General features: G+C 39.6%; 1 protein-coding gene and 1 pseudogene across 1 annotated transcript; both read left to right on the forward strand.

The window, feature by feature from the left end:
- Nucleotides 1-1,417: 1,417 nt before the first annotated feature.
- Nucleotides 1,418-4,137, forward strand: LOC131901325 (vomeronasal type-1 receptor 4-like; annotated as a pseudogene).
- Nucleotides 4,138-12,387: 8,250 nt separating this feature from the next.
- On the forward strand, nucleotides 12,388-14,694 carry LOC131901352 (vomeronasal type-1 receptor 4-like). Its single transcript, XM_059252531.1, has one exon. The coding sequence runs from the start codon at nucleotides 13,245-13,247 to the stop codon at nucleotides 14,241-14,243; it is 999 nt and encodes a 332-aa protein (XP_059108514.1). The 5' UTR covers nucleotides 12,388-13,244; the 3' UTR covers nucleotides 14,244-14,694.
- Nucleotides 14,695-22,474: the final 7,780 nt, after the last annotated feature.

Genomic DNA, 22,474 nt, shown 5'->3' on the forward strand with positions numbered 1-22,474 from the left:
GATTTCCTCAATGTCTGTTGTTATGTCCCCCTTTTCATTTCTGATTTTGTTGATTTGGATGCTCTCTCTCTGTCTTTTCGTTAGTTTGGATAACGGCTTGTCTATCTTGTTGATTTTCTCAAAGAACCAACTCTTTGTTTCATTAATTTTTTGTATTGTTCTCTTTGTTTCTATTTTATTGATTTCAGCTCTCACTTTGATAATTTCCTGGCATCTATTTTTCCTGGGAGACTTTGCTTCTTCTTGTTCTAGAACTTTCAGGTGTGCTGTTAAGTCACTAGTGTGAGATTTTTCCAGCTTATTTATGTGGGCATTTAGTGCTATGAATTTCCCTCTTAGTACTGCTTTCATAGTGTCCCATAGGTTTGGATATGTGGTGTCTTCATTTTCGTTGATCTCTAGGAAGTCTTTAATTTCTTTCTTTATTTCTTCCTTAACCCATTGGTGATTCAGTTGGGTATTATTCAGTTTCCATGAGATTGTAGGTTTTCTGTAGTTTTTGTTGTTGTTGAAATCCAACTTTAGACCATGGTGGTCTGATAGAACACAGGAGGTTATTCCAATTGTTTTATATCTGTTTAGATTTGTTTTGTGGCCAAGTATGTGGTCGATTTTAGAGAAGGTTCCATGGGGTGCTGAGAAGAAGGTATATTCTTTTTTGTTAGGATAGAATGTTCTGTAGATATCAATTAAGTCCATTTGGGTCATGACATCAATTAAGTCCTTTATTTCTCTGTTAAGTTTCAATTTGGGAGATCTGTCCTGTGGTGAAAGTGGGGTGTTGAGGTCTCCCACTATTAATGTGTGGGGTTTTATATGTGATTTAAGCTTTAGTAATGTTTCTTTTACATATGTGGGTGCCCTTGTGTTTGGGGCATAAATGTTCAGAATTGAGACTTCATCTTGGTGGATCTTTCCTGTGATGAGTATGTAATACCCTTCTTGATCTCTTTTGATTGATTTTAGTTTGAAGTCTATTTTGCTGGATATCAGGATGGCTACACCTGCTTGTTTCCTAAGACCGTTTGATTGGAAAGTCTTTTCCCTGCCTTTTATTTTTAGGTAGTGTCTATCTTTGAATTTGAGATGTGTTTCTTGTATGCAGCAGAAAGATGGGTCTTGCGTTCATATCCATTCTGTAAGCCTAGGTCTTTTTATAGGTGAATTAAGTCCATTGATATTGAGGGATATTAATGACCAGTGATTGTTCATTCCTGTTATTTTTTGGTGGTGATATGTGTGTACATTTCTTCGTTGGGGTTTACTGCTGTGGCTTTATCTATTGCCTGTGTTTTTGAGGGTGTATCTGACTTCCTTAGGTTGGAATTTTCCTTCTAGTGCTTTCTGTAGGGCTGGGTTTGTGGATAAATATTGTTTAAATCTGGTTTTGTCATGGAATGTCTTGTTCACTCTATCTATGATGATTGAAAGTTTTGCTGGGTATATTAGTCTAGGCTGACATCCATGGTCTCTTAGTGTCTGCATTACATCTGTCCAGGTCCTTCTGGCTTTCAAAGGCTCCATTGAGAAATCGGGTGTTATTCTGATAGGTTTGCCTTTATATGTCACTTGGCCTTTTTCCTTTGCTGCCCTTAAGATTCTTTCTTATTCTGTACGTTTGATTGTTTAATTATTATGTGGCGAGGGAACTTTTTTTTGGGGTCTAGTCTGTTTGGTTTTCTATAGGCTTCTTGTATCTTCATAGGCATTTCCTTCTTTAAATTGGGAAAGTTTTCTTCTATGATCTTGTTGAATATATTTTCTGTGCCCTTGAGTTGGTATTCTTCTCCTTCTTCTACCCCTATTATTCGTAGGTTTGGTCTTTTCATGGTGTCCCAAATTTCTTGGACATTTTGGTTCATGACTTTGTTGGCTTTAGTGTTTTCTTTGACTGTTGAATCTATTTCTTCTACTGTATCTTCAATGCTAGAGATTCTCTCTTCCATCTCTTGCATTCTGTTGATTATACTTGCATCTGAAGTGCCCAATCATTTTCTCAGATTTTCTATTTCCAGCATTCCCTCTGTTTGTGTCTTCTTCATTTTTTCTATTTCCCTTTTCAGGTCTTGGACTGTTTCCTTCATTTGTTTCATTGATTTTTCTTGATTTTCTTTCAGTACTTTATTGTTTTCTTCTAGGACTTTATTGATTTCTTCTAACTTGTTTGCCCTTTCCTCTAGTTGTTTACAGCGTTCTTCCCATTTTTTTTCCTTTTCCTCTATACAAGCCTCTAGCTTCTTCATGATGTCATTTATAAGGCTATTTTCTTCTGCTTCTTCCAATTTCTGATGTTCAGGTCTAGGTGTTGGAGGAGGGCTAGGGCCTGGTGATGCTGTATTGCTATTCATTTTGTTGTATGTGTTTCTGCCTTGACGTCTGCCCATCTCCTTGTGGTTCGTTCTTGGCCTTATCCGCACACTTGGTTCAGACAGAGCTGACAGATTCAGGAAGTCTCTCTCTCTTGTTCTGATGGGAGCTCTTGTCCAGAAGGGAAGTCCGGGGCAGGATGGGAGCTCTTCTCTCTCTCTCTCTCTCTCTCTCTCTCTCTCTCTCTCTCTCTCTCCTCCAGAAGGGAAGTCCAGGGCAGGATGGGAGCTGTGCTCCAGAAGGGAAGTCCGGGGCAGGATGTGAGCTGTGCTCCACAAGGGAAGTCCGGGGCAAGATGGGAGTTGGGGGCCGGCCTCTAAGTCTCAGGAAGAGGCTTGGGGCTTGGGCTGATGGGCATGAGGGCAGGGAGTGGAGACTGCAGGGTCTGCCAGGGTTCTTGGAGAAGGGGATCCTTCCCAGTGGGGCTAGAAGGGAACCTGCCTGGTGGCCAGAACCTGGGGCCAAGTTGGGCAGGTCTTCCCCGGAGTGGGTGGTGCCCAGGGATGGGGTCGGGGGCAAGTTAGGGGACTCATCTGTGCTCCAGAAGGGAAGTCTGGGGCTTCGTTCATATGTTTTCATGCCATACTGTGTTACAATTGGTGTTATGTTGACCAAGAATGATAGAGCTGTATCACTAGTACACTTCCATCATGAGGTGAGGGAAAGTACATGAAGTACAAAATAATAGTCTGAATTGTCTATGCAGTATTCTCCAGGCCAAGCTCCTATACTGTGATACAATCGTATCATAGAAGTAAAGACTCAAATCATTCATTATGCTCAGATATTGAGAAGTGTTTTGAAGAGAGCAGTGTTCCTCCTGGTCATCACTCCATTCTGCACAGAAGACCTCTCCATGACTTCTCAGATAAAGCTCCAAAAACCACTGAGGAATTGGCTCTCCAGATGCTTCTGCTTTCCCAGGTCAGAATTGGGACTGTGGCCAACACTCTTCTGTTTATCCATAGTTTCTTTTCCATCTTTACTGGCTCTCGACTGAGGCCCACACAGGTTATCGTCTCGAACTTGGCTGTGGCCAATGTGTTCATTCTCGTCACTGCATTTCTAAGCAACATGATGGTTTTTGCTCCTAGGAGTCCTCCAAGTAACCTGTGATGCAAAATTGAGTTCTTCATTCAGCTGGTGGCTCAAAGCACAAACATGTGCTCCACCTGTGCCCTGAGCATCCATCAGTTTCTCACTCTTGTTCCTGGTCACTGGGGTAGGCTGAGGCTCCGAGGAAGAGCACCTAATGTCCTGAGTTATTCTTGTTACAGTTGTTGGTTGTTCAGTATCTTAAATAACGTCTACATTCCAATCAAAGTCAGTGGTCTACAGAGCACAGGCAATGACACTAACAATGTAAGAAAGTGGGTCTGCTCCACATCTGGTTTCAGTGTAGGCATTGTCATCTTGCATTTTTCCCATGATGCCACATTCATCAGCATCGTGGTCTGGACCAGTGTCTCCATGGTGCTTCTCCTACATAGACACCACCATCGAACACAGCATGTCCTCACTTCCAATCAGGATCTTAGAGGCCGTGCTGAGATCAGAGCCGTTCACACCATCCTCATGCTGGTGGTCATCTTTGTAAGATTTTATGTTCTAGACTGTATTTGCAGTTTGTTTTAGGTTTCTTTTGTAGACTCTCGTATCTGGTTGAGGCACGTAGGTGAAGCTTTGACTGCAGGCTTACCCACCATTTCCCCCTTCCTGTTGATCTTTAGGGATCCTAAGGATCTCTGTTCTGTGCTCTTCAACTGCTGAAAACCACAGTCAACATGACAAACATAGAAGACAGCTTTACTAGCAGCCGTACACACTCTATTAAGTAAAAGTTGTTTGAAAATCCTTCCTCATAAACCAGACACATTGACTCACTAAACTTATTCCAGCACTGGGGAGACTGAGCCAGGAGGATTGAAATATAATCAATAGCATGTCAGGCTGTAGAATGAGATCTAGGCCAGCTTGTAATAAGGAGATCCAGTCTCACAACACTGTATCTGCACCCTAAGAAAGAATATAACAAGTAAATTAAAGAAAAAGAAAGAATAAGAATGCCAGTCATCACATAAATATTCACCACCGCCTTAGGAAATCAATGTGTTACTGTTGGTGTATTGTATTAGGTTACATGCAATCAATACTGTAGCCTATATATCCATATTCTTTTTATTCTTTTTCAAAATTTATTTATTATATTATGTACACAGTGTTCCACCTGCATGTATTTATGCACACCAGAAGAGGGCACCAGATCTCTTTATAGATGGTAGTGAGCCACCATGTGGACACTGGGAATTGAACTTATGACCTCTGAAATAACAGCAAGGACATTTAATCTCTGTGTCATCTCTCCAGCCTCTATATCCACATACTTTATTATTTTTCCTTTCCTGTCAGATGTCTATACATATTCATGTCTATTGTTTCAACAGTTTATAGAAAATGGCTCATATAGATGATTATAACAACCCATATGTTAGTGTATAATTGTTATAGTGTATCATTATAAATGCATGCTAATTGGCAGACATGAATTTTACTGTTGAAAATGAAGATGTGTGCTTATCTTAGAGTCTATACCCATATAAGGCACCTGAAAAATATTAATAGGCCCTGCTTCTCTTGTGTCTTTATTGCTCTTACATTTATCTTAAATGCTGGCATGTTGGGTAAGGAAAATGTTCTGCAATGATAAATTGCTACTCACATATTTAGGTAAACATTCTTTGTCTCTCCCTAAAGAAATTTTGCTGGATGGACAAATATCCATAAAGCTGTAGAAGCTTCTTTTCTGGGATTCACTGCATGAGATTAATTTGTATTTCATCATTGAAAATCAAAACAAAGCTCCTATTTCCTAATAGACTCATTTATTTCTTTCCTGTTTATTTTGCCTTTTTCCTGATGGTATACTCTATTGACTGATTTGAGCATAGTTTATCATCTTTAATATTACAGTTTTTAATTATTTTGATTATTTATTTAGAAATGAAGGTGAGCCACAAAATACTCACATACTGGTTAGAACAAGTGTGGAGCTCCTCACTGGATATATAAGAATGATATGGTGAATCTATCTCACCTCCAATAAGCCCTATATTGCTCTAGGATTCTCTCAGCATCAGCAACCATGAACACACAAGGAAGAGTACATCTCCATACCAAAGTCCAAATCTGAAGGTAATATACACTGTTTGGTATCGACTCATCTGTTAGATACATAGTGATTACATAGAGGTGTGTGTGTGTGTGTGTGTGTGTGTGTGTGTGTGTGTGTAGCTGAAGTTTTCCTGGTCCCACCTGGCTCCCCCCTGTGCTGTAATCCCACAGCCGCTCAGACTCAAATAAACCCACAGGGTCTTAATATTAATGAAAACTGTTTGCCCATTAATTAGCTCAGGCCTACCACTGACTAGCTCCTATACTCAAACTCATCCCGTTTCTGTTAATCTATATGTTGCCACATGTTCCTTGGCTTTACCTGTGTGCCCTTACATGCTGCTCCCTGGAAGGCGTGCTGGCATCTCCTGACTCAGCCTTGCTCTCCCAGAATTCTCCTTTTCTGCTTATCCCTCCTATACTTCCTGCCTGGCTACTGGCCAATCAGAATTTTATTTATCAACCAATCAGAGCAACACGTTCACAGCATACAGAAAGACATTCCACCATTGCCCACATGGGTGCGTGGGTGTGTGCGTGCGTGTGTGTGTGTGTGTGTGTGTGTGTGTGTGTGTGTGTGTGTATGTGTATAAACTTACCTTTGATGAAGCATAAGGAAATTAGGAGATTCTCAGTGCATAGGGTCCAGCCTGTCTTTAGCAAAAATGTGAATCTTCTGTCCAGAATACACATGTGCAAAACACACCACTGGTTCCTTCTATAATCACTGGTCATCAAGTAAGAGTCATCATTTGCAGCCTTCCACTTTACAGAGGATCTAAAGTCTTTTGTGTGTGCACTGCCAGGTGCTCTGTGAGCTCACTGAGAAGCAGGCTCTGGAGATGGGGTTAGTCTACTCAGTTGAGGCACAAACACTTGGTTTCAACAGTCCACTTACAACCCTTCCCTGAGTCAGGATAAGCTCTGACTCTGGGACAAGCACCAATGTGAACAGCCAAACAGGCCAAGGGGAGAGGCATCGTGCACTTCATAACAACTGAGGGGAATACTATTTCAAGGAGAGGGAGCTATTGTCCATCTCTAGATATAATGATGTCTGCAATAGAAACAGTTAATGGGCTGCTCATCCACCTACAAGATAGAGTGGACATCTGTCTTAAACTCCTCAGCCATTGCCTCAAGATGACATTTTATCAGGGCTTTTCCTTGTTTTTCTTTTGGATGTTGTCAATTTCAATTGGTTGATATTTTGCTTTGATTCATCTGGTATTTATTCTCAAATGCGACCATAACCATGCTTATATGAGAACATTTTCTGGACTGTACAATGCAGAAAATATGGTTGAGTGACCTGTTTTATGTGGCATTTTCAGGGGAATAACAATGCTTCATAATTGAACACTATGTATACTGGAAATATTAATTTATTTCTATTATGTTACATATGAAGTTTGGAGCCAACTTTCTTTTGAACTTAAATCAGTATTTTGCTCTGTTTCATCATATGATGAAAGGAAAAAAAAACAAAAAGGAAACAGGACACAGGTAAAGATATTGTTGAAAGGGTGTGAGAATGAAAATACCTTTAGAAAAAAAGTGTATGAAATTTAATATGGCTGAATGATTTCCCAGCATCAGGAAGAAAGTGTGCAAGCCTGACCAAGTTATGAAGGTCTGGGTAAGTTTGAATGGATGTGAGAGGTGAGATATTGATATGGCATCTGGGATCTTATCTTTGTAAGGTTGAAGTTCAATACATTGAGTAAAAATGGGATTTTCTCCAAGTATTGGTCTTTCCTCGGTGAGTTTTAAAGTACTGCCTCAAAAGAACAAAATATTTGTCCAATCGTCATGTATTTCCATGGATTGGGCTCTTTTGTATCATTAGTGGCTATTGTAAAGGGTGATGTTTCTCTGATTTCCTTCTCAGCCTGTTTGTCAATTGTATATAGGAGGGCTATTGATTTTTTGAGTTAACCTTGTATCCTGCTACATTGCTGAAGGTGTTTATAAGCTGTATGAGTTCCTTGGTCAAATTTTTGGGGTCACTTATGTATACTATCATATCATCTGCAAATAACAAAAGCTTGACTTTTTCCTTTCTAATTTGTATCCCTTTGATCTCCTTATGTTATCTTTTTGCTCTGGCTAGAACTTCAAGTACTATATTGAATAAGCATGGGAAAAATGGACAGCCTTGCCTCGTTCCTGATTTTAGTGGAATCGCTTGGAGTTTCTCTCCATTTAATTTGATGTTGGCTGTTAGCTTGATGTAAATTGCCTTTATTGTGTTTACGTATGTTCCTTGTATTCCTGATCTATCCAAGACCTTTATCATGAAGGGGTGTTGGATTTTGTCAAATGTCTTTTCAGCATCTAGTGAGATGATCATGTGGTTTTTTTCTTTCAGTTTGTTTATATGGTGTATTACATTGACAAACTTTCATATGTTGAACGACTCTTGCATCTCTGGGATGAAGCCTACTTGATGATGATGGATAATTGTTTTGATGTGTTCTTGGAGTCTGTTTGCCAGTATTTTATTGAGTATTTTTGCATCAATGTTCATGAGGGAGATCGGTCTGTCGTTCTCTTTCTTTGTTTGGTTTAGAAATCAGGGTAATTGTAGCCTCATAGGAGGAGTTTGGTAATGTTCCTTCTCTTTCTAAGGACACTATCTAAGACAGTGAAATGTCTGTCCTGACTGGAGATTCAACATTCAGGTCAATCACCTTGTCAGGAGATTATGCCACAAAGAGGAAGGATCACCTCTAGGAAGGTGGGCTCACTTTAAGGCATGCTAAAGAGAGGGTCAGAGAAATTATCCCTGTGCTGAAATACTCTACTTTTCCTCCCCACAGATTCCCTATCTCTAGCAAGGCTCTTGCTGAGCACACCATGGTGCTCTGAATTATTCTTTCTGTCTCTGCTCTAAGCATGTTTACTCCACTGCTTGGCATTCTTTAGCCTATCACTAAGGCCCCACACCCCACCATGGGGCTGTCTGCCACTGTGTGAACAATTCCATGCTGGCTTAACTCAAGGTCATGGCTCTTTTCAATTCCCCTCCTTTGAGAAACTGCTGATATTTATAGGCAATTTATAGATTGCCTGTTCTGGTATGTTTTTCTTTTGAACTCTAAAAAAATCATCTTTCAGCTTCCATTTGATGGCTTCTTAAAAGCTTTTATTAATGAAATTAAGAACCACAGAAATAAAATCCGAATTGCTTTTTTATACTGTGGTGCCAATAAAGAGATCACCTAAAATTCTGGTGATAATGGCGTACATACAGTCTCACATCTCTCCCTAGCCCAAGAGGAACAATACAGGAAGAACTGAGGATAGAAAAAATAAACAAAGAATGACAGACAGTCATCACATAAATTCACAATTATCTTAGTATATTTGTCCAGGCCCTTCTGGCTTTTAGAGTCTCCACTGAGAAAAAGGAGTAAATCTGGTAAGTCTGCCATTATATATTGCTTGGTCTTTTTTTAAACCCAATCCCCAACTTCATCGTTTTACCTTGCAATTTTTAACAATCTTTCTTTGTTCTGAACATTTAGTGTTTTGATGATCATGTACCAAAGGTACTTCCTTTTTTGGTTTAGTCCATTTGGTGTTCTGTATGATCCCTGTACCTTGATATGCATGTACTTCTTTAGGTTTGGGATATTGTCTTCTATGTTTCTATTGAAAATATTTTCTGTGCCTTTGACCTGTGTTTCTTCCTCTTCCTCTATTCCTATTATTTTTATATCTGGTCTTTTTGTAGTGTCCCAGATTTCCTGCAAACCTACTTCTATCTAAGACGACAAAACCTATGGCCTTATATTGGAGACTAAACAGTCATGGTATATAGGCCAATAACCCAGCCAAGGTATTATGCACCAACAGAGAAGAAACACCTCTAGAAAGGTGGGCTGACCTTAAGCCATGCTGAAAAAGATATTTGGAAAAAATTTCCCTTTGATGAAATGTTGTACTTTTCCTTCCCATATTCCCACACCCTAGGACAACTGTTACAGAGCACAGCTATGATGCTCTGAATTACCCTTCTTTCTTTCTCTGCTCTAAGCATGATTGACACAATGGTTTTTATTCTTTAGTATTTCTTCAAGTTCCACTCCCCAAAATGGGGCTGTCTGCCACTGTGTGACTCATCTCTGTTCTGGCTTACCTCAAGTTCATGGCTCTTTCCCAACACTTCTTAGGCCACATATGGGAAAATACAAGACTCCTAATGACATGTTGATGATCTTCCTGAAGGACTTCATGCCAGCATGATTTTGCAAGTATGAAACAGTACTGTACAATGAACCCCTCTGGAAATACATTTAACAAATCCCTTGAACTACCCTGGAGTGCACCTCTCCACCCCTGATGACAACATAAATTCAAAACTTAGATGCTCCCAAAGGAAACATGGGAAACTTTTTCTAACTTCTGACAGCTATTCCTTAGCATCCAACAAAGTCATAAACATCATTATAATTAACAAGTAGAAGGTAATAATTGTGATTTTCCTTGAGGACCAATTTTTTTTCCTTCATTGGAAGTATCCCAAAGTCTCTATACAAACACTGTCAAGACATCACAGATAACAAAGTAATGCACTCTCTGAGGGATCTTAGTCTAGATGAACAGTCCTTTTATGAGCACTGGAAATCTGTATTCCTTCAGTCATTTACACAATGCTCCACCAAGTTATTGGAGAGGTAAGCATTTTCTTGGATCTGTCTCAGGGACAAGAAGATCTTAAAATGGAGAAGTGAGAGCTGGGTTTCTTTATTAAAGATTAAGAACTGGCTTTCATCTCTGTGAGCATCTCTAAAATTGCTGTGGCTGGACAGGTGGGATTCTTGTAACTGTAGATGTCTGCTTAACATTCTCTTCTCCCTACTGCAACTCTTCTGAAGTAAATATTAATGGTTAGAATACTTGCTTTTTTGTCTCTTCTTTACCTAATAATGTCAATGATTTCCTCATCCAAAGGAAATGTCTATTTCACAGCTTAGCACTTATCTGAAAATGACATGTAATGTGACATCTCTATATAGTATGGCTGATTTTTAGCTGATGGATGGAGACTGACTGTTCCTCTGGAAAACAGTGTATGAAGTAAGTTGCAGACTAAACAAGAGCTTTCAAAGACATGTTTCAAGTAAATGAGTTTCAAAAGAATCTGTCTGTGCAAATGGCTTAAGTGTGATAATGTATCAGCATATTTTGAGTGTGGCTAAGGGAAGCTGGAACTCACTCACCAGCATCTCCAGCTTCTGCTACTTCATAAAAAAGGTTAAGATACAGAAAATTATGAATAAATGAAATGCTTTGGGACCTGGGGATTTTTCTGTACATATGTGTATACTGAGTTCTTTCTATTTTGGAAAACAGCCCACTGTCAGATGTGGAGTTGGTGAAGATGTTTTTCTATTCTGTAGAATGCTGTTTTGTTCTAATGACAGTGTCCTTTGCCTTACAGAAGCTTTTCAGTTTCTTTAGGTTCCATTTATTAATTGTAGATCTTGGTGTCTGCATTATTGGTGTTGTATTCAGGAAATGGTCTTCTGTGCCAATTCATTCAAGGCTATTCCATACTTTCTTCTCTATCAGGTTCAGTGTAACTTGGTTTATGTTAAGGTCTTCGATCCACTATCTCTGGTGCGTGAGCTAGCTATCTGGAGCCCATTACCTGTGGTGAAATGCCTTGCTCAGCCTTAATGCAGTGGGGGAGGGCCTTGGTCTTGAATCAACTGAATGTACCACCAGCCTTTTGGAGGAGTAGATGGGGGTGAGTTGTGGGGCTCCTTTGGGGGTAGCATGAGGAAAGTTAAGAGGGAATCTTTAGTTAGTATGCAAAATGAACAAAAAATTCTTCAATTAAAAAACTGATCTTTAACTTACTTGAACTTGATTTTTGTATAGGATGATAGATATGGATCTATTTGCAATCTTCTACATACCGACATTCATTTAAATGAGCACCATTTGTTGAAGATGCTTTCTTTTTGTCCATTGTATAATTTTGGCTTCTTTGTCAAAAAGCAGGTGTCCATAGGTGCATGTATTTACATGATGAGTCTTTGATTTCATTGATTGAACTTTTTGTTTTTATGCCAATATCATGTGATTTTTATTGCTATATTCCTGTAGTAGAGCTTGAAATCAGGTATGATGATTCCTCATTAAGTTCTTTTATTGTACACTATTGTTCTAACGTTCCTGCGTTTTTTTTTGGTTTTCCGTATGTAGTCGAGTATTGTTTCCTTGAGGTCTGTGAGGACTTGTGTAGGAATTTTAATGGAGATTTCATTGAATCTGTAGATAGCTTTTGGTACGATGGCCCTTTTAACAATGTTAATCTTACCAATCCATGAGCATGTGAGATCTTTCTATCTTCTGATATCTTCTCCAATTTCTTACTTCAAAAACTTGAAGTTCTTGTCATATAGGTCTTTCACTTGCTTGGTTAGAGTTACACCAAGTTATTTTATTATTTGTGACTATTTTGAAGGGTGTTGTTTCCTTGGTTTCTTTCTTGGCATGTTTATCATTTTTATATAGGAGGGCTTCTGATTTATTTGAATTTATCTTGTATCCAGTCATTTCACTAAAGGTATTTATCTGCTGAAGGAGTTCTGTGATAGAACTTTTAGGGCTGCTTCTGTATATAAGGACATATATGTGTAAATGGAGGTTCATATTTGTAATCAGAAAACTGGTTACTTTTTTGAAATATTTTGTATTCTATCACTTTGATGATCTGTATAAAATTTTCTCAAAAGCTGATTGCTTCTTTATTTGCTACTTACTTTACTTACATGATTTTATGAATTATAAATTTATATTCTTATTCTTTTAAAGATATAGTAATTTTACTTTATGCATCTAGTGTTTTAACTGCCTGTATGTCTGGCACCACATTTGTACAGTACCACAAAAGCCATGAGAAGACATTCAACTTGGAAAACTGAAAATACAGATCGATGTCAACCACCAAATGGGTGCTGGATTTGAACATGAGTCTTGTGCAGATCCATCTCTCCAACCTCCAATTTGTAATTACTAATACATTTTGTCCCTAGGGCCAAAGCATTTCATTTATTCATAATTTTCTGTATCTTAACTATTTTTATGAGAAAGCAGAAGCTGGAAATGTTGAAGATGCTGGTGAGTCAGCTCAAGCTTTTTTTAGCCACACTCAAAATATGTTGATACACCATCACAGTTAAACCATTTGCACAGACAGATTCTTTTGAAACTCATGTCCTTGAAACATGTCTTTTAAAGCTCTTGTTTAGTCTGCAATCTGCTTCATACATTGTTTCCCAGAGGAACAGTCAGTCTCTATCCATCAGCTAAAAAGCAGTCATCCTATATATAATTGTCACATTACATGTCATTTTCAGATAAGTGCTAACTGTGAAACAGACATTTCCTTGGGATGAAGAAATCATTGTGCTAAGATGGAAGATGCTGCATTTAAAGGATGCGAAAATGTGTTCCTATGTTTGTTGTTCATATATTCATATGCCCTACTGTGTTATTGTGGGTGCCATGATGACCAAGAAAAATACAGCTGTATCACCAATACACTTCCATCATAAGGTGAGGGAAAGTACATGAAGTACAAAATAATAGTCTGAGTTGTCTATGCCGTGTTTTCCAGGATAAGCTCCTGTACAGTGATACAATAGTGTCTCCCTTCATAGAAGATGTAAAGACTCAAATCATTCATTATGCTCAGACCATTGAGAAGTGTTTTCAAGACAGCAGTGTTCCTCCTGGTCATCACTCCAGTCTGCACAGAAGTCCTCTCCATGTCCTCTCAGAGTAAAGCTCTAAAAACCACTGAGGAATGGGCTCTCCAGATGTTTGTGCTTTTTGAAGTTGGGATTGGGACTGTGGCCAACATTTTTCTGTTTGTCCACAATTTCTCTCCCATCTTTACTGGCTCTCGACTGAGGCCCACACAGGTCATTGTCACCAACTTGGTTGTGACCAATGCCTTCCTTCTCCTCGTCACTGCATTTCCAAGCAACATCATGGTTTTTGTTCCCAGGAGTCCTCCAAGTAACCTCCGATGCAAAATTGTATTCTTCATTCGCCTGGTGGCTCGAAGCACGAACATGTGCTCCACCTGTGCCCTGAGCATCCATCAGTTTGTTACTCTTGTTCCTGGTCACTGGGGTAGGCTGATGCTCCGAGGAAGAACCCCTGATGTCCTGAGTTACTCTTGTTACAGTTGTTGGTTGTTCAGTATCTTAAATAATGTCTACATTCCAATCAAAGTCACTGGTCCACAGAACACAGGCAATGACACTCACAATCAAAGCATGTTTCTCTGTTCCACATCTGGATTCACTCTAGGCATTGTCTTCTTGCATTTGGCCCATGATGCCACATTCATCAGCATCATGGTCTGGACCAGTGTCTCCATGGTGATTCTCCTCTATAGACATCACCAGAGAACACAGCACATCCTCTCTCCCACTCAGAACCACAGAGGCCATGCTGAGACCAGAGCAGCCCAAACCGTCCTGATAGTGGTGGTCACATTTGTTGCCCTGTACCTCCTAAATTTTATTTGTATCATCTTTCACACTGTTTTAACAGACTGGGGTCTCTTGTTGAGGCACGTAGGTGAAGCTTTGACTGCAGGCTTCCCCACTATTTCTCCCTTCCTGTTGATCTTTAGGGATCCTAAGGATCCTTGTTCTGTGCTCTTCAACTGTTGAAAACCACAGTCGAAAGGCGAAACACAGAAAACAGCTTTATCAACAGTCATAAACACTCTATAGTAAATAATGGTTTAAAAAGTCTGTCTTTACCAAATGGATATTGTGACTCACTACAGGCATCCCAGCACTGGGAAAGTTAATCCAGGAAAAATGCAATATAATTAATGGTATACCCCCGAGCTATGGAGTAAGATACTGGACAACCTCTGATACAGAGTCGCAGTTCCACATATCTAGCTTGTCATGTGAAGAGTTTATACAAATGTTATCTCAGGTAAACAAAGCTCATAACCCCAAGTATAGGCATATTGTTGTCATTGGACAGATGTAAATTTTAAAGTTGAAAAACAGAGATTTGTGCTTATCCTGGACACATATAAGGTACCTGAACAATAAATATGTGTCCTCCTAGTCTTTGAGTCTTTGTTTCCCATGTATTTATCTGAAATGCCGCCATGTTAGATAGGGAAATTATTGTGCATTGAAGGGTTGCTTCTCACACATCCAGGGAAACCTTCTTTAATTTTCCCTAAGGAAATGTTCCTGTGGGGATAAATATAAGTTAAAGATGTGGAAGCTTCATTTCTGGGATTTATGACGTGAGTTTTTACACTTCACCACTGAAAATCAAAATGAAGGCCCTAGTTTACTATGAAGTTTATTAGTACTTCACCTTCCCTTGATTTTTCTCTCGTCCTCCTGATAGTGCATTCTATGAAGAATGATGTAATACAGCCTTGAGGCAGGGGGAGGGGCTTTGACCTGCCCCTACTAAATGGACCTAGCTCTGCTGACTCCCCATGGAAGGCCTCACCTTTTTGTAAGAGGGAATGGGTGGTGGATGGGTAAGGAAAGGCTGGAGGGCTGGGAGGAGGGAAGAGTGGGATCTGTGATTGGTATAAAAATGAATAAAAATTATTTAAAAGCAAGAAATCAAAGAAAAAATTCAGTGAGAATGTCAAACCTGAAATAAAATAAACTGTAAATAATTAAAAAACATAAAGAATGATGTGATAAATCTATCTCACCTCCAATATACTATGTGCTGCTATAGGGTTCTCTCAGCAGCAGCGACCATGAACAGACAAGGAAGAGCACATCTCCACCCTGAAATCTAAACCCTGAAGATCATATGCACTGTATGGTGACGATTCACCTGTTGGCTACATAAGGATTATGTATAGGTCTCTCTCTCTCCTCTCTCTCTCTCTCTCTTTCTCTCTCTCTCTCTCTCTCTCTCTCTCTCTCTCTCTCTCTCTTCCCCCTCCGTGTGTGTGTGTATGTGTGTGTGTGTGTGTGTGTGTGTGTATGTGTGTGTGTGTAAATCTTCTTTTTTGAAGCATATGAAATCTTATTGATTCTCATGTGATTTGTGTCCAGCCTGTCATCCTGGACTCAATTCACATCTTCTGTGCAGCATCCACTATGAGTTCCTATGCCTATGTGAGAATATTTCCTGGACTATACAAGGCAGAAAATATTGCTGTCTGACATTATTGTTATACAGGTCTGCTGGAAACATCTAAAGCTTCGCAATTTTATATTATTCATTCTAGTTATGTTAATTTATTTCATTATACTATGCATGCTGTTTTGGATTAAACTTTCTTTTTTTATTTAACTTGATAATTTTATTGTATTTCATCATGTGAAGGAAGGATATTTAATGAAAAGGAAACTGGACATAAGAAAAAGGTAATGATGGAAAGGTGTTAAAAAGGAAATATTTTAGCAAAGAAGGATTTGTGTATAAAGATTAAGATGGCAGATTGTTTCCCCAGCATCAGTTAGAAATTTGGAAATCCTTACCAAGCCTAAGTATGGCGTGAATTGAATGTGAAAGATGAGATGTAGATATGGAAACTGTGATCCTGACTTTCTAAGCTCAAAATTCAACACTCTGAAGTCATTGGAGTTCTCTGAAAGTAAGGATCCACCCTGGGAAAGTTTTTCAAGTTCTTCTTTAAAGGAACAATATGGCCATCTAGTCATTATTTATTAATAAGTGTTATCTTCTGCCTCAGCTCTATATAAATATTATGTAAGAGATACCAATACTAGACTTGGCTGGAGATATGGCTAAGCAGTTAAGAGAGTTGTTTTTCTTACAGAAGACCAAGGTTCAGTTCAGAGGACCTATGTGATGGCTCACAGCCATCTGTAATTCCAGGTCCAGAGATTCAATGTCCTCTTTTGGCCACTCAGGGTACCAGGCATGCATGTGTTGCACAGACATACACTCAAGCAAACATTCATAAATGTAAAATAACAATAATTTAACAAATACCAAACTGATATAAGTGCTCTCCTAGGTAATCAATAAGGATACTGGCAAGCCTATACTGCTGTGGACAGAGGGGTTAAGAGGGGTGATCTTCCAATGTCAACCAACTCCTGGAGGAATATGGAGCATCTCATAAAATATTCTGTAGCCTTGTTAAGTCACCAACCCCCTTAAGCAGGGAGGCCATGGATACCCTCCTAGGTAGACTCTAACCAGTGTCCAGTCTACAGGGATGACATGCAAGATAGAGGAGACTTTCCCTCCTTGATCCCAAGCAAAGCCATGGTCTAGCAAGGCCTTTGACATATTCTCACCTAGATGGGTCAGCTTGTAGAAGAAAGGCTAAAAGAAATAGAGGTTCCTGCAAGACCAATTGATCCCTGAGGAAAATATCTTCAAGTAGTCTTGATCTTCAAGAAGTAAAGGGTTAACTTTAGCCCTGGTCTAGCTTGAATACCCCAAAAGAAGTAGTAACAAAAGAATAAGCTATTTTTCTTTTAAACTCAAATGATTTTCTTCTTTTGCACAACCTTTTATGATCTTGAATCACAGAGTGTACCAAACTATGCCAATCCCTGAGACATGCTGTGGACATCCCATTCTGTTTTGGGACCTTCCTAATATGCTTTGCTACTGAAATGTTATACACACACACACACACAAACACACACACACACACACACACACATATACACACACACACACACACACAATCTAGCACATATTCTGAGATCTGTTCATCGGTGGTCCCCAGTTTTTTCCCTGGAGCTTCTAGAAGACAGTGCATGCCTGATAACCACCATCTTGGATCTTCTGGTGATGGTTTCCTAGAGTCTTTTGTCATCAACCACTCTCTCTGCCTGCAGAGCATCTTTGTGGACTCTCACTGTCTCACTTTCATGCTGTTGTGGTTTAAATAAGGTCCTCCATATAAATCTCCTCCATTTTAATACTAGCTTTCCAAGTGGTTGCGGTTTGGAAAGGACTAAGATGTGTGTCCTTTTTAGTGGAGGTTTATCACCGGGTCCAAGGGTAAAGTATAAAGTTTCTTTAAACTTTAAATGCCTCTCACCATCCCAAGTTCACTTTCTTCCCACTTCTTGAGTATCAAGATGTAAACTCGCAGCTTTCCCTGCCATCATTCCTCTGTTCTACCATCATGGTCTCAAACACTCTGAATTCATTAGCCCAGTTAGCCACTTCCTTTAATTGGGATCCTTGGTCATGGTGTCTTGTCACAGCACTGAGACCCTTAGACACAGGGTTTTGAAATTTTATATGACATGGATTATTGTAGGTACACATGTGCACATGTGCCATGGTATAGTTGTGAATGTCAGAGGACAACTTGAGTGGTCAAAGTCTTCTTGTACAATGTAAATCTGAGAATATAACTTAGGCTGTCAGTTTTCAGACCCACAGTAGTTCTATTTTCACGTTTTAAAGAAATTTCCCCTATGGATCTCCACTGATGTGAATTGTGATAGCTGAAGAAATTCCACTTGGCTAGGGAGTGCACAGTCTTTAACCTCACAGTAAAGGTCATAGATTGGTTGGCACTACAAACAGCAATTCACATGGCCTCTGATCTTGGTAAACTAGAAGTAAACACTAAAGTGGAAATTTATGTGTTGGTCATATGACAACCTATGGATACCCTGACAGATTGCAGCAGGACTTTGGAGGGGAGTGATAACATGGAAAAATGGGTCACAAACTATGACCTTCCACTGAATCAGTGAGAGTCACCGGGAGGCTCCAAGAAAATCGATGTATGTAGGAGATCATGTCCCAGATGCGGGACTTCATTCTGTTCCAGTTACTACCCCAAGATGTCTGAAAAACATCAGTTTGAAGAAGTATTTATGGATTGTCTCACCAAGTGCCTGACCCTGCTTGCTATAATTTTGAACAGCCTGTCAAGATTTGACCACTGGGGCAATAGAGGCAACACTATCTGTGGGGGTGTCTTACAGAATCGTCAACTCACAGGTATTGTTGTTACCAGCAGAAAGCCCTCGAGTGACCGACCAGCTAAAAATTCCAGCATGGACAGGTAAGGGAGAAGGGATGTCCCAACACAAGTTGTAGGTTGTGGGTGGTTGGATGGTGGGGTTGTAGAGTCACTTTTCTTTGTGAGATAAGACCTGGCAGTGTCCCCATGCCATAGTGCATGACCCCAAATCCATAAACCTGTGGGCAGTACTATTGGACTTTGGGAGTAATTACAACAAAAGAAGACTTGAATAAAGAGATGAAATGTATTGGAAGGAACATAGAATTGCTGGCAAAGCCTTAGGGTGTGTATGATGTATTTTCAGTAAAACATCCTGAATAGACACACCCTGACAGGGTTCTGTACCCCTTTTGTGGTTATTCCACAGGAATATCTATCTGAGGAGGAGGAAGGAACACAGCTGTTAACGAAAAAAGGAGAGATATTTCTTCCTGTACTAGTAGGAATAGGACTTGTCATCTCCCTTGGATCTTCTGGGGCTACAACAACTGCCATCACCCAGATACATCCTCTGCCTGGAGACTTCAGACACAGACTTGATCAGACAATGATATCTACATCTGAGAGCCTCCAGTCACTCCAAAGTCAGATGAACTGTCCTGCCGGGATAATAATAGAAGAACACTAGACATAAAACTGCTGAAAATGGGGAGACTTGCTTGGTATTCGGGGAAGAATGTGGCTTCTATGTTAAAAAATTTGATGTCATTAAAACTAATGACAGCACCCTCAAAATACTCCACTAGACCTGCTCTAAAAATTCCAGCCATTGATCAAATTATCTGGTTCAATTCCTGCTCATTTTCTTGGCTCCCACTCTCTATCAGTGCTCTGATTATACTGTTTTAATTGGATGCTTGCCCCCTGCTTTATTTATTGAGTCTGGTGACAGATCACCACCATTGTTAAAATCACCAACAATCAGGTCATGGTTCACTACCAGACCCTGGATTCTTCTGACACAGGAGACATGTTCCTCAAGGTTTACAGTGATGCCTCTTCATTAATAACTAAAACCAGGAAGATGTTGGAAGTCATGGCTGACTGGTCAAGGTCACAGCCTCACATAAGCCTAGCACCTTTATCTACATGCTGAGCAAAATTGAACCACCACCCTCTAGCAGAACTTCCTGCTCTCTACCTAGCTTTATCTGGAGAATGTCCCCAGGCCTGGAAAACTGACCTAATCCAAAAGCTTCCTCTGAAACCAAATGCCTGGTTCTTCTTTAACATAGTCCTTGGCACAGATCACCACTAAGACGATGTGTACTAGAAGCTCTGCTATAGGACCCTACTGCCACATACTAAGCCTTGTGATAGGGGTGTGCCACTTAATGCAAACTAGGGTTTGTCCCTAAGCTCCCTGCTACATTCCTTATACTCTGGAATAAAATTGAACTTATTCAGTGAAATCTGTCTTCTAAAGAGCTATCTGCATTCCTGCTCATGGGTTACCAAAGATTTCTGTTTCCCCATCTGCCCCTTTCCCCTCTCGATATGTTGGCCAACAGGCCCAGAGGGAGAGGACCCCCACACAAGTCATTGTCTTTTACTTTTTACCTTTGGTCTAGTTAGATATTTCATAATTCCTGGAATATTGACCAGGGATAATTGTTGTACAAAACATTAGAGTGACATAGAAGTTAATTAAAGAAAAATTCATTGAGTCCAACATAGCAGAATGTCTGGCCTAAATGGAGATTCAACTTTCACATCACATGGGCCAATCACCTGGCCAGGAGCTTATGCCCCAAGAGGAAGAACCATTCCTAAAAGATGGGATCACCTGAGGCTGTATTGAAGTACAGGTTTTTTTAAAAAAAATTCACTTTGATGAACTATTGTATTTTTTTTGAACTATTGTAATTTTTCTTCCCATATTCCCACACCCTAGCAAGGCTCATACAGAACACAGCCATGCTGCTCTGAATTACCCTTCCTTCTTTCTCTTCTCTAAGCATGATTGCCACGATGATTTTTATTCTTTAGTATTTCTTCAAGCCCAACTCCCCACCATGGGCCTGTATGCCACTGTGTGACTCATCTCTGTTCTGGCTTACCTCAAGTTCATGGCTCTTTCCCAATACTTGGATCACAGATGGAAAATACCAGACTCCTGATGACATGTTGATGGTCTTCCTCAAGGATTTCATGCCAGTATGATTTTGAAAGTGTGAAACTACTGTACAATAAGCCCCCTTGGAAATACACTAAACAAATCCATTCATCTTCCCTGAAGTGCCCCTCTCCACCCCTGATGACAACACAATTTGAAAACTTAGATGCTCCCAAAGGATACATGGGAAACATTTTCCTAACTTTTGACAGCTATTCCTTAACATCCAACAAAGTCAAAAACATTATCATTATCAAGGTAAAATTGTGATTTGCCCTGAGGACCAATTTTTTTTTCCTTCATTAAAGGTATCCCAAAGTCTCTGTGCAAACACTGTCATTGACACCACACATGACAAGATAATGCACTCTCTGAGGGATGTTAGTCTAATAAACAGTCCTTTTATGAGCACTGGTAATCTGTGTTCATTCAGGCACATGCACTATGTTCCATGGAAAATATTGGAGAGGTAAGCCTTTTCTTGTACCTGTCTCAGGGAAGAGAAGATCTTAAAATGGAGAATAAATAAGAGCTTTGTTTCTTCAGTAAGTTTTTAGGAGGTGGTCTTCATCTCTGTGAGCACCTCTATCCTTGCTGTGGCTGGACAGGTAGGATTATTGCACCTGTAGATGTCTGCTTAACATTCTCTTCTCCCTACTGCAACTCTTCTGAAGTCCACATTAATGGTTAGGATAGTTGTTTTTTTGTTTCTTTTTTACCTAATGATGTCAATGATTTCTTCATCCCAAGGAAGTGTCTGTTTCACAGCTTAACACTTAGTTGAAAGTGACATTGAACTTGACATCCGTATATGGGGTGGTTAATTTTAACTGGTGGATGGAGACTGATTGTTCCTCTGGAAAACAATATATGAAGTAAGCTGCAGATTAAATAAGAGCTTTCAAAGACATGATTCAAAGACAGGAGTTTCCAAAGAATTTGTCTGGGCAAATGGTTTAACTGTGATCGTGTATCACCACATTTTGAGTGTGGCTGAGGGAAGATGATGATGGCTTATTTTCTCTCCAGTTTCTGCTTCCTCATTAAAATAGGATAGATACACAAAAGTATGAATAAATGAAATACTTTGGTACCTGGGGATTTTTCCATATGTACGTGTAAACTGATTTCTTTTTATATTTTGGAAATCAGCCCTCTGTGAGATGTGGGGTTGGAGATGATCTTTCCCATTCTGAAGGCTGATGTTTTGTTCTATTGACAGTATCCTTTGCCTCACAGAAGCTTTTCAGTTTCATGGGGTCCCATTTATTAGTTGTTGATCTTAGTGTCTGCTTTATTGGTGTTCTATTCAGGAAATGGTCTCCTGTGCCAATTGTTCAAGGTTGTTCCCCAATTTCTCTTCTATCAAGTTCAGTGTAGCTGGATTTATGTTGAGTTCTTTGATCCACGTGGACTTGAGTTTTGTACATGGTGATGGATATGGATCTATGTGCAATCTTCTACATGCAGACATTCAGTTAGATCAGCCCCATTTGTTGAAGATACTTCCTATTTTCCAGTGTATAATTTTTGCTTCCTTGTCAAAAATCAGGTGTCCATACGTGTATTGTTTTATGCATGGGTTTTTGATTCCATTGATCAACGTTTCTTTTTTTATGTCAATAACATGTGGGCTATATTACTATTGTTCATTAGTACAGCTTGAAATCTGGGATGGTGATACCTCTAGAAGTTGTTTTGTACATGATTCTTTTAGCTATCTGGGTTTTTTGGTTTTTCATATGTAGTTGAGTATTGTTCTTTCAAGGTCTGTAAAGGATTGTGTTTGGATTTTCATGGAGATTGCATTG

This window comes from Peromyscus eremicus, unplaced genomic scaffold (assembly GCF_949786415.1).
Source record: "Peromyscus eremicus unplaced genomic scaffold, PerEre_H2_v1 PerEre#2#unplaced_72, whole genome shotgun sequence".
In the NCBI taxonomy this organism is placed as follows: domain Eukaryota; kingdom Metazoa; phylum Chordata; class Mammalia; order Rodentia; family Cricetidae; genus Peromyscus; species Peromyscus eremicus.

What these genes read in the sequence shown, in the direction of transcription:
- LOC131901352 (XM_059252531.1), top strand. Translation starts at nt 13,245, where the DNA reads ATGCTCAGACCATTGAGAAGTGTTTTCAAGACAGCAGTGTTCCTCCTG.